Below are 12570 nucleotides of genomic sequence, written 5' to 3'. Positions count from 1 at the left end.
TCCCACCTCCCAGCATACTCACAGTTCTTCTTAAATTGGTAGAACCATCTAATGCGTCTATATCTAGCATATCAAAGTCTTCCTCTAAATCAAAATCTTCTTCAACCTGCTTGCTTTCCTTATTCATTTTGTCTTCCATCGTCAGTTTCTTCTTCAACTTAGAGTAAGATTGTCCTTTGTTTGATTTTGTAGTACAGCTCTTCCTTTCTCAACTTTCATTGGTATGATAAAACAGAACCTTCAGCAGTTAAAAAATGACGACATCTTGAGGCTGTACACCAAAAACCGACATTGAAATAGTTCATTTTCACAGGTTAAGAATCTCTGTACCTGCAAGTAAAATGATAAAGATGATGGTCCATGTTGCTGGTGAGATGACTACACATGAGATTAAGTGGCAATATAATGATCTGTAATTGACAAAGGTTGTGTTATGCATTTGCATTGCGAATCTTCTATATGTGCTTTAGTTGCATTTAATATGTTAAGTTCTTGATTTGAGTCTCTACTTCAGACATTGAGCTGGCTTTTTATTTAGTTTTTGTAAACTCTGATGCTTTCGAAATTACCAGTATGGTTTATTTCACTTCCTTTTGCATATTCCCACAATCATTTCCTTATTTTAATTATTTGTCAAGCTTTTCTGTGTCTTTTCCTTTTTATTTTCAGGTACATGCACATATGTGCCTCTAACTATTGAACATATAGACCTTCAACTTGATAAATTTAGCTATACAATTTGATAACGACTTTCAATTAGATTTATTTGTTTTGGTGTATACTTCAACTTGATAAATTTAGCTATACAATTTGATAACAACTTTCAAACGAGATTTATTTGTTTTGGTGTATACTTCTGAACATTGTTGTTTTGTTCATTCTTCCTCCTTTTGTGTTTGTGGTTCTTACTTATTGCAACTGTGCTTCATCAAAAATCACAAAGATAAAGATAAAGAAAAGCTAGAGTCTCAGTTGACTTCAATTAAAAGATAATTGATTGTGTAAAGCTTATAGCACTTTCTCTTCATCTATGTTCATTCTGATTTCATCTCCTTTTTCAGTGATATTTATGATTTGATTTTTGTTTTTTATTATTTTTAACAATGAAAGAGAATATAAGTTAAGCAACTTTTGATGGTACAATGCATTATCTGATACACAAACTACTTGGCCTTAATGCTGCTCTTGGTTTTTGCAGGTTAATACTATCAGGATAAAATTTCTTTGGAAACTACGCGATCATGTCAAGAACAAATTTGGGAGATTAACTTCCACATCGCACAGTGAATGAAGATATAGGGATAGTGAGAGAGTGAGAGAGAGGTTGAGTTGGGTATATATGAAAAGGAGAGTGTTGTTGTTCTGGCTTTTTGGTTAAATTCAGTTGTCAAATAGGTCTACATGTCTAAAAATGAGTAAGTAACATCTCAGAACAATCAACTTTAAACAATTTTTATATATTTAGATCTTGTTTGTAAAATAGGCTGCCATCAATCACAATTTGTTATTAGGGATAATGTAGGAAAAGACTTTCAAGTTTTACTGGAATGTTTTTTTTATCTTGTAGTTTGATATTGTTGTAATGTCATGACTTAGAGTTTATGTGGTATGTATCACTTGAACCTATCTTTCACTCATTATAGATCATATTCCAGACTTTGACATTTGTCTGGACTTTATATGAATGAATGATAATGATAAGAGATACTGTTTTTGCTTCCTACTGTTCTATTTTTGCCTGCAGCAAGCACAATTCACCTTTTTTTTTTTTATTTCTTAGGTCAGTGAGCAATATATAAACCAAGAAGGTCCCAATTTGCATGATGTGATAATGGACCTTCTTCAAATTTGCACCATGAATCACTTCACATTTCAACCCAAAACACGCGCGGGGACAAATTCTAGTATTTACTTATGATTCATACGGTGTAGATCAGTGCCTGTAGTTGGCACACAGAGGAAATAACAATACATTATTTCTTTTTGTGGCAACTAACAAGAAATTCATATGCACATATATTTGCTTCTGTAGGCCACTTGTGTGGAGAGAAATTGAGAGCAACAAGCATAAAATTCTTGCAACAGATAGAGACATATGCACACTTTATTCTTCTTCAAATGCCAACTCCATTTTAGTTATTTCTACCTGCAACACCATTAAGGAAACTACAATTAGCATAATTCATTCAAGCCTAATCACACAAAGGAAGATGATAGGTGCCAAAAAAAAAAAAACACTTTTAACTTTTAAATGGGCACACATTCTCCGTTGTAAATTAGGGTTAAAGGATTTTCTTAAAACAGAAAACACTCGGCTAAGAAGCTCTACTCACAGCAAATAGCAACACGATACAGAAGGTTTAGAGCTTAAAAATTGCAAATTTGGTCTTGGTTTCACTTCAAAGGCATTCCTATCAACATATGAATATGAACCCTTGAAGAATTTGCTGATTATGCATGCTGCCAAATTTATTAACTCAGAATTGTCTGCTCAGTGTTTATTAAAGGATCAATGAAAAAAATAACAATTTCAAAAAACTATTGGCTTCATTTTTCTTTTTTTTAATAAGAATATCTGCTCCACTATTTCTTGCTTAAAAAGGACAAAGAACGTTTCAATTTCATTCTTTACTAAATGAACAATTAATTCAGGGAAACAATGACCAACAGTACAAAGAGCATAATGACACACCAGATATGATTTCAATAATCACCTAAACTTCCTAGACAGGGCACGAGATGGGGTAGATAACTTTCTTACCTTTTGGAGGGTAAAAATGGGGCTGATAACTATCCTCCTAACCCTGAACCCACCATATGAGCATTGGCCTTAAGAATTAGATCATAGATGAATTAGATCATAGATGGGAGTATTAGTGTGATACCAAGTGAAATAGGATTTGACTATTTGAGCAACCATTGCAATACATAGGTCAAGTGCCTTTCTATGGCCTTCATAAAAAATTGCACACAGACATACATGATGCAAGTACGAAACTTGAGATTCCAAACCTTCAGAAATGCAGGGTTGGAGTAAAACACTACAAACTTCTCACAGACATTGTCTTTATCAAAGCAAGCAAGTTTTTTTATTGGAAAGGAAAATGGAAAAACTTCTTTTCATCATAACCTCAGAAATATGGAAAGGAAAGACATAACATAGGTTCAACAAGATGATTTTAGCAAATAATTCATCAGAATTCTCCTATTAAAAATTTAAAATGACTACAGGAATCTCTTGGTCCTGCAATTGTTGCTCTAAATAACCTAAAAAAAAATTCGAAAACATTATCATCCTTTTCCTTTGTTTGATACTTTGATTTGGTTATCAACACAAATGGCATAAACATTTTCCACATTCAAGTTCAATCACTCAGAAAACCAGAATTTTTCAAACTTTCAAATTTCTTAACTAACAGAATATGGACATAATTAAAACCCAAGCTCATCCTTAATGTACAATAACAAATTTTCTACAGAAAGGAACTCAGTCTTTAACTTGAAGTAGAAGTAAATGTTGGCTGTGGTTTCTTTGCTTATTTTGCCCAACTCTTCAAAGTAAAATTAGAAATCTCAGAAACAGAAAATCCAATCTTTCCCATATAATTCACACTAAAACAGCAAATGCATTATTTTTCTTTCGAAGTAAAAATCCAAATTTACCTCACAGTGACTCCACACTAGCTCCTTCTCGGCAAGCCTTGCTCTTACATACAGGAATATCCTCGAACTGTTTAGCAGGCAATTTCTCGGACAGAGCCCCAACGTAAAACTCAACTGAATCAGACCCTTGTTCCATATGCATCCCCGTCACGGAAACCCAAATAAATAGCTTCTTGGCTTGAATCCCCGACACATCGGAAACAGAGCCGAAACTCAGCTTCCCTTTGATGTTCTTGTTGTAGTACACCAACTGATCAAAGTGAACATAACATGGGTTTTCGAGATGGATCTCAAAGGTTCCATCGTCAGATAGAGTGTAGGATCTTACGTTGTCGGGTAACAGACCCCTTGGGAGGCCGTACTTGGGGAGGAGGTCATGGACGTCTGTGATTGATTGGAGCGAGGTGGATGGACGGTTGGGGTTGGGTTTGAGGTCTCTGAGGGATTGAGATAATTGGGTTTCTGAGAAGAGGGTTAGGACTAGAAGGAAGAGAGAGCCAAATGAGGCCATTGATGATGAGCTATAGGAGAAGAAGAGAGGTGGGAATTGACTTCGGGGAGAACAGGGGAACAGAAGCGAAGTAATTTAGATGAGTAGGGAAGGGTAAAGATGGGAAGAAAATTGTTTCATTGTTGGTTGGGGAGGGGGGGGGGGGGGGAATTTCCAATAGAGAGCATATATGATGTAATAAAAGATTTTTTTTTTCAGTCAATTATATTTCACTAAAATCAAAATTTGGTTCTTTCTTGGTCAGCCAATATCCAAATGATACATAGAAAGAGATCTGAATAATTTGTATTGAGCCAATTTGAAAGTTTGAAGTCTGGTTAAATAAGACCCAATCCAAATTCAAATTGAATTGAAGTCAAGCTAAACCATCGATACTTCATTTTTAAGTGGTTGGCTACTGATTTAGCTGATTTTTTTTATATTTATAATTTATCAGGTTAATTCAAATGATAAGATGATATTAAATAAAATATCTCAAATATGTACAATCCCTTAAATAAAAAAATAAATCTAGAGTAAAAGAATGTAAAAGAGATATATTTTTAGAGTATGGTTGTCTTTTAAATGTCTACAATATGTACGTATCACTTTTTGTGAAGGTCACATTGACATTGTCGATCTTGCTTCCACATGGTCACAAAACTTGGCTATAGATTGCACTAGATATACGCCCCGCGCGATGCTGCGGGTTTGCACTTTTTTTTTCCGCCTCAATTTTTTGTATGTATAACAATCAGAACCATAAACTAAGAAACGTTTATTGGTGAATGTCACAACTTTACATATTACAAAAGCTGGTATTTAAGTAGATTTGTATATTCACATATTGCAAAAATGGAATTTTGGGATAGAAGCTTTGCCATCAACAGTTACGTGTGTATGAATGCTGCAGAAGAATCTCCCCTGACTATAGTATTTCCTCATCAACATTCTGAACACAGTTGTGATCAATACACCAATCAAAAGCCATCCCACACGTTTTATTAACAGAATCAAAACAGAAAGTATAATATCAGAATCCTCCCCTGCTTCTGCATTATAAACTGCAAGTTTCATGAGAATGTGTCTTAGCTAAATCATCACGTCTCCTGCTGTTCAAGGTTCACTACATAATCTTTGATAAAGATTTTCACAGCTCAATTTTGCTTCCGGCTATGCTTCAGGTAGGTGTCTCTTTTCAATACCAATGAGCATATAAGCCAGGTCAACTCCTAGAATGAAAAAACAGCTTAATTGCTGAAGTTGTAACAAAGAATTTGGACAGCAGGTCAACACAACAATTACCTCAATGCCTACATTGTAACAAAAAAAATTTCAGCCACCAAGACCCGAGACCAACTCCATAAGTCATAACTGATAAGAAAAGAAGAATACTCCTTTTGAAAAGTCCACAGCAGGATCAAAGATTGAGCCAATAATAAGTGGGTATTGTTTATCTTGTACGTCATCCCTAATTTTCATGTTATTCATCTCACTGGGCAACCGTATTTCCACTGCCGTCTCCTAATCCAGATGAAGGAGCCACACTTACAGAGGCCATGAGCACTATCAAGAACTGAGATAATTGTCTTCTAGATTCCCTCTCACCTCAATCAAAATAAATCAATAGCATCCCTACAGAAAACATATAAACATATTAGCATTAATGTTAAACGATACAAATTATGTTAAACCATTGATTACAGTGAACTCTTTAGATGCTTCACATTTCACAATTCAAATGTATGATCAATTTTATTGAATTTAGGTTTGGGATTGAAAAACCCTGGAGCAATTCCAGCGTTCCAGGGTTCTCTGAGTACATCCTAGAACACACAAATAATATCGCACATAATTTCAATCTAATGAGCAAGGAACCATTACATCTGTACAAATTCTATCCCTATGATGGAGTTAAATTCCAAGGTTTTTGCATTCGATATAACAGAAGAATCTAGAAAAGTAAAATAGTAATAAACTTTCTAAGCATTTTCGATAAGCTGTGGTATAGTCTGGCTTACTTGGACATCCATCTCTGGAAAAGCTTATTTCTTTGGTTGTTCACTGATGTCCACATGTCGTCGTCCTACTTATTCTCAGCTTCCTCGATTAAAATCCTCCACTGCATTCTTTTCTGCCATCTTAATTAAGCAGAGGTCTTATATATTACAAGTTCAGCAGTAGGAAAAAAGCCAAATGTTATTTTCACAGCTAGGTTAAACCCAATAAATAAAGATTTAATGTTACATTAAAAGATAAACAGACTTCATGTTTAACCCCAATCTGTGGAAAAAAAAAAATGATGTCAATAAGACCACTGTGCAACACAGCAATATTGAAGCACATTAGAGAAGAATCGATCACATTTGACATTGTGAGTATTTTGAGAAATGAAAGAAGAACGCATCACATTTGACACTGTATTTCGGCTTAATGCAACACAGCAATATTGTATAGATCCTCGTCAACTTAAATTTTTTTGAGTTTAGATAAGTTGCTGACTAAAATCAATATTGTTTAAGCTTGCTGGTTTTTTGATATTGCCGTGAATTTGGTAAGGACAATGGGTTCCATTTGTCAGATCCCATCTGCAGAAGTAAAATAAGTTGCTGACTAAATATTGTTTAAGCTTGCTGGTTTGTGCTGGTTTTGGGTGAAATATAAACATTAAAATCAAAGAAATAAGCAGATTAGATCAGATTTCATATAATGCAACAATCAATATTGAAGCACATTAGTGAAGAATCCATCACATTTGACATTGTGAGTATCTCGGTTAGTTAGTTTACAGAATGGTCAAGATTGTGACAAATGAAAGAAGGGTCCATTTCGAGAAAGAGAACAATACTTGGTTTGCAGGAAGACAATTAAACTTAATAAACAGGATCTTAATCATAACAAAAATGATCAAATAACAGACAATTGAGATAACCATATCATTTTTTTTTTGTCAGACAAATCATTTAATTGTGGGTGCTTTCATAATGAGCATGCCTATCATCAAAGATGTAAACTTTAGTGTGCAGATATGAGAGAGGAAGCATACTTGAATATGGTGTCAATGTGGGTCATCATTGTTCCCTCATCCTTCAGAAAAAGTTTAGCTCTGTATATCCATGTGAATATGGCTGAAGCTCCTCTACATCAATCATACTTGTGCTTCCATTTTTGGTCTATCAGCCCCTCTCCCATAGTTGGCGCTACATTGTTCAGATGAACACCAAAATTAAGCATGAACATTCAACTCATTAGATTGAGATTTCTAAGTAACAAAATAAGAGAACAAATCAAAGTTACCAATAGAAAGCGGATTTCCCTGTAAATTTTTTATGTCGTCGGCAGCTGAATTTCCATTTTCATCCTACAGTTTGATCAGATTGGAATCAAAAGTTCCACAATTTTAGGTTTTTTGAAGAAATTCGATGATGTCATGATGCTATAAAGAAAAAGAAAATACCTGATCTTTGAGCTTCCTGTACACCATGTTCACACTCACTCATCTTTTTCTCGTAAAATCTTGGGTCTTTTCAGATCTTGCCTTAAATTAAGATATTATTGTATAGGAAGTAAACCCAGAAACTGGGAAGCTGAAGAACATTCGAGGAAAGTGAGATTAGATTCCAGAATAATAGATCAACCAAAAAATTCATCAAATTTCACAGATAAAAAAGATTTCAGCAGAAAAAGAGGAGCATAGTTTATGCCAAATGCAGAAATTGGAGAAGCAGGAAGTGAATTACTTTACTGATAGAGAACGCAAACAATACTTCAAAAGTGTGCAGAGCAAGAATTCAAAGGATTACCTTTCTTGGTAAGCAGTGTCTCCAAATTGAGGTTTGGTTACCAATGTAGGCAAGTCCTACTTCAGTTAAATGAAATGGTTATCATCTGCACTATTTTGCAATTCTTTTTTTTCTGAACCAATTTTGTTTTACTTAAACTACAGATTGACAGTAGCTACTACTTATATTTTGTTCACATGCAAATACGCCAGCCTAACAGCAGTTTCAGATAGCAACACTGTCGCCTGACAGCATTTGCTCTCTCAGCTATGGTGGCCTGTTTCAACACAGAAAATCAACAGCGTCAGCTACTATATTCTATGACAAATAAAGATTAAACCTTTTGTGGACAATAAATACAGATTCCCAGAAGGCCAAAATGGGTTGGAGTGGGGGTGAATTACACAATTAATCCATATCGTGAATCGAACTTTCCCACATGTATAAAACTATCAAAATTATAACCATAAATCTAATGTTATATACAATGGTAGCAAGTCAAAGACATACTCACCTTAATAGATTGAACAGCCCGAACATAATCTTTCAGGGGTTGACATCGATGGCTGGAGAAAGATTTGAGAGGTTTTGCTGTTGAATGATGCGGGAGAAACTCAAACTAAGAGAAGAGAAAGCGGTGGGTTCCAAGTCTTGGTGCAAACTAATCTGTACAGGTGAAACGGAACATCTTCCAAAACAAACCCAACCCTCGATTGTTTCTTCGCTCTCAGAGTTGCTGTGTGTCTATCTCGATCACCGTCTCTCTCTCTCTCTCTATCACTGTCTCTCGAAGCCTCCAGCGTCTTATCGTAAAACAATGGCAAAATCGTAGTTGAGGCAAGTAGTAAGGGCAAAACAGTCGCTCCATTTCTGACCAAGATGAACAGTGACATACTATTGATTCATAAACAATATACAGTGCCAACCCAGCTATAATATATTGTATAATAATAATTGACAAAGTATCTTCTTAAGGTAGATTCCATGACAAAATATATTCAATATTTTGTCTAGCCATATCAAAATGATACTTATCTTTCTTAGTGCCGGTCAGACTGGGTTACTATTTTTCTAGTAACTTAAGTGATCATCAATTTATTTGGCAATGCTGACCAACCTGATTTTAGTTCAATATAAATACAAACGTGAGTTTTCATCTAACGAACGAACAGACTTACTAGTTCAGCTTTATCACCAAATGGCTAATGCATTCATTTTCTTCTTACTCTTGATATTCTCTTCCAATATCATATTTGAAAACATTCATGCTTGCAACCAAACCGAACGCAGCTCTCTGTTGTTCTTAGCTCTCACTTTGTCTTCTCCTAAGTTGAATTGGACTTCCGCTGATTGTTGCAATTGGGAAGGCATTACTTGTAATCGAGATGGTTGGGTCACCCATTTGCAGTTACCCTCCAAAGGGCTCAAACTAAAAGGAGGTATTTTCCCCTCATCATCACTTGCAAATCTCACACATCTTACTCACTTGAATCTCTCCCACAATTCACTCTCTGGTTCTCTAGATCAAACTGAATTCTTCTTGTCCTTGAATGATCTCGAAATCCTAGATTTGAGCTATAACCTTCTTTTTGGAGTGTTACCATCTTCTCTACCATCCAGTCATATTCGGATGGTGGATCTTTCCAACAATCGTTTACATGGTGCAGTTTCATCTTCTTTTTTCCAACAAGCTTGGAATTTGACTAGTTTTAATGTCAGTAACAACACCTTTTCCGGTCCTATCCCATCCTCCATTTGTCGTCCTTCTTCTTCCTCGTTACGACACCTTGATTTTTCCTTCAATAAGTTCAATGGTAGTATATCTTCTGGATTGGGGAAGTGTTCCAAACTGCAGGTCTTCCGTGCTGGTTACAATTACCTGTCAGGATCGCTTCCAGAAGATATCTTTAATGCTACCACACTTGAAGAGATTTCACTACTTCGGAATTCATTGTATGGAGCAGTGAGTGATAGAATTTCCAACCTCACCAACCTTACAACCCTTGACCTCTCCTATAACCAATTGAGTGGTGTGCTCCCTCTCCATCTTGGGAAGCTCTCCAAGTTGAAATACATTCTCCTTGATTTCAACCATCTGGAAGGTTCATTCCCCCTATCTCTGATGAATTGCACAAACCTTGTTGAACTACGTATGGGAGCCAACAACTTCGGAGGTAATATCTCCATGCTCAATTTTTCCAAACTTAGCCAACTTAGTAAACTCGACTTGCGACAAAATAACTTCTTTGGTATCTTGCCGAGAAGCCTCTACTCGTGCAAGTTCTTGAAAGCAATTCGAGTGGCCTACAATAATCTAGAGGTTCAAATAGAGCCTGAAATTCTTTCATTGAAATCCCTGTCCTTCCTCTCACTTGGTATGAATAAACGTTTGACAAATATCAAAGAGGCAATGAGGATATTGATGGGTTGCAAACGCCTTGCAGTCCTATCATTACAATCCAGTTTTTTAGGTGAGGAAATGCCGAACAGTGTTGAAATGGCGGATTTTAATGGATTTCAAAATCTTCTACTTTTAGATTTGAATTCATGTAACCTTAGTGGTATAATTCCTTCATGGCTATCGAAGCTGAAAAAGTTACTGATCTTGGAACTGAATAACAACAGAATCACTGGCTCAATTCCAAGTTGGCTGGGGACTCTTCCAAGCTTGTATTTCTTAAACATGCAATTCAACCAACTTTCTGGAGAATTTCCAAAGGAATTGTGCACACTACCTATGTTAGTATCTGGACAAGCTGAAGCTCAAGTAGGTCGTATTTATGCTGAACTGCCTATTTACTACAGTCCTAGTGCGCATGCAGAACCTTTACAGTACAATTATATATTTTATACCCCATTTATACACCTAGGTCACAATTGCCTTAGTGGGAATATACCTATAGAGATTGGCCAAATGCAGCATCTCCAGCAGCTGGATCTTAGTGCTAACAACTTCTCCGGCAACATTCCAGACCAGATTTCTAACCTGAAGTATATTGAGGTACTGGATCTCTCCATGAACGATTTGTCTGGAAAAATCCCGGCGTCATTCACAGGTCTTAATTTCTTATCAAGATTCAATGTCTCGTACAATAATCTTGGAGGACCAATACCATCAAGCACTCAACTCCAAAGTTTCAATGCTTCTGCATTTGAGGGGAATCAACTTTGTGGTGCCCCACTTCAAAATAAGTGTCAGACAACAGAGGGTGCTGATGCACTTGATACGAGCACCCAAGATGCAGACACCAAGGAGCATCAAATTCCATGGTTTTATGTTTCTGTTGCACTTGGGTTCATTACAGGATTTTGGGGAGTCTGTGGTCCCTTGGTGCTTATGAGAAGGTGGAGGTATGCATATTACCATTTCCTAGACAATGTACAAGACAAGTTCCAATGTTCCATGTGATGATAGCAAGGTGTATGGCAAGCATGAGGAGAAAGTTTGTTTAGAAGTTGGATAGTAGACATAGTACTCTACTACTCCTATTGTAATAATCATAATAAAACACTCCCACAAATTTTCATTGACAAGCATGAAATTTTCACATATATTTACTTATAATTCATTCGGTGTAGATCAGTGCCTGTAGTTGGCACATAGAGGAAATAACAATACATTATTTTATTTCTTTTTGTGGCAACTAACAAGAAATTCATATGCACATACATTTGCTTCTGTAGGCCACTTGTGTGGAGAGAACTTGAGAGCAACAAGCATAAAATTCTTGCAACAGATAGAAACATTTGCACATTTTATTCTTCTTCCAATGCCAACTCCATTTAGTTCTTTCTACCTGCAACACCATTAAGGAAACTACATTAGTCCACCAAAGATTAGCATAATTCATTCAAGCCTAATCTGATGCAGGACAAGTAGCAAAAGAACTGCAATACTAGGGTTTATTTGCAGCAGTCTCGATTGTTAGAAAGAAAAGGGTTTTAGAAAAATAAACTTAAGAAGAAAAGGGATAAAACTACTAGCATCACACCAGTAGGGTTTCTAGGCATCACACCCAGAGAACTTAGGCATCACACCTAAGGTTAGGTTGCATCACACAAACCTGGAGAGAAGCAACAGCTTTCCATTTTTATTAACTCAAATATGAAAATAAAAGACTACAAAGGCCTCTATATATAGGGAGGCTAAGATAATTCCAGAATAACTAGGAATATCCCTATGCTTAAAAGAATCCTAAAGAAATAATCCTAATAATAATAAGAATCCTAATAATAAAAGCCTAGATTTATTTGAACTACTTTCCAAATCTTGACTTCAAATATTCTGCTTGTATTCTTCATCATAATCACACAAAGGAAGATGATAGGAGCCAAAAAAAAAAAAAAGCACTTTTAACTTTTAAAGTTTGGGAACATATTCTCCGGTGTAAATTTGGGTTAAAGAATTTTCTTCAAACAGAAAACATTCGGCTAAGAAGCTGGGTGTTCATGCAAGAGCCTTCTACTCACAGCAAATAGCAACACGATATAGAAGGTTTAGAGCTTAAAGTTGCAAATTTGGTCTTGGTTTCACTTCAAAGGCATTCCTATCTACATATGAATATGAACCCTTGAAGAATTTGCTGATTATGCATGCTGCCAAAGTTTATTAACTCATAATTGTCTGCTCAGTGC

General features: G+C 35.8%; 2 protein-coding genes and 2 long non-coding RNA genes across 8 annotated transcripts; 2 read left to right on the top strand and 2 right to left on the bottom strand.

The window, feature by feature from the left end:
• Positions 1 to 1885: 1885 nt before the first annotated feature.
• On the bottom strand, positions 1886 to 4283 carry LOC112202787. Its single transcript, XR_002937570.2, has 2 exons — positions 3664 to 4283; positions 1886 to 2146 (listed from the first exon to the last, which is right to left on the bottom strand). It is a non-coding gene; the product is annotated as an uncharacterized LOC112202787 (long non-coding RNA).
• Positions 4284 to 5000: 717 nt separating this feature from the next.
• Positions 5001 to 8769, bottom strand: LOC112202786. Of its 5 annotated transcripts, XR_005800711.1 has the most exons (8): positions 8450 to 8754; positions 7957 to 8212; positions 7611 to 7740; positions 7451 to 7514; positions 7200 to 7353; positions 6175 to 6294; positions 5459 to 5788; positions 5001 to 5385 (listed from the first exon to the last, which is right to left on the bottom strand). It is a non-coding gene; the product is annotated as an uncharacterized LOC112202786 (long non-coding RNA). The 5 variants fall into 5 exon arrangements; XR_002937565.2 differs by having other exon boundaries at positions 5001 to 5788; positions 7611 to 7732; positions 8450 to 8769; XR_005800710.1 differs by having other exon boundaries at positions 5001 to 5788; positions 6175 to 6311; positions 8450 to 8763.
• A 345-nt stretch (positions 8770 to 9114) lies between these two features.
• LOC112164422 (receptor-like protein 2) lies at positions 9115 to 10654 on the top strand. The gene is made up of 2 exons (XM_040519377.1): positions 9115 to 10406; positions 10561 to 10654. Exons 1-2 carry the CDS (start codon positions 9134 to 9136, stop codon positions 10614 to 10616), a joined length of 1329 nt encoding a protein of 442 aa, XP_040375311.1. The 5' UTR covers positions 9115 to 9133; the 3' UTR covers positions 10617 to 10654.
• LOC121048828 (receptor-like protein 2) lies at positions 10619 to 11344 on the top strand. The gene has a single exon (XM_024300615.2). The coding sequence runs from the start codon at positions 10619 to 10621 to the stop codon at positions 11342 to 11344; it is 726 nt and encodes a 241-aa protein (XP_024156383.2).
• The last annotated feature ends 1226 nt before the right edge of the window (positions 11345 to 12570 follow it).

The sequence above is a fragment of the Rosa chinensis genome, chromosome 5, assembly GCF_002994745.2.
Source record: "Rosa chinensis cultivar Old Blush chromosome 5, RchiOBHm-V2, whole genome shotgun sequence".
NCBI lineage: Eukaryota > Viridiplantae > Streptophyta > Magnoliopsida > Rosales > Rosaceae > Rosa > Rosa chinensis.
Note: the sequence above shows the minus strand (reverse complement) of the source record. Positions and strands in the feature narration are given on the sequence as shown.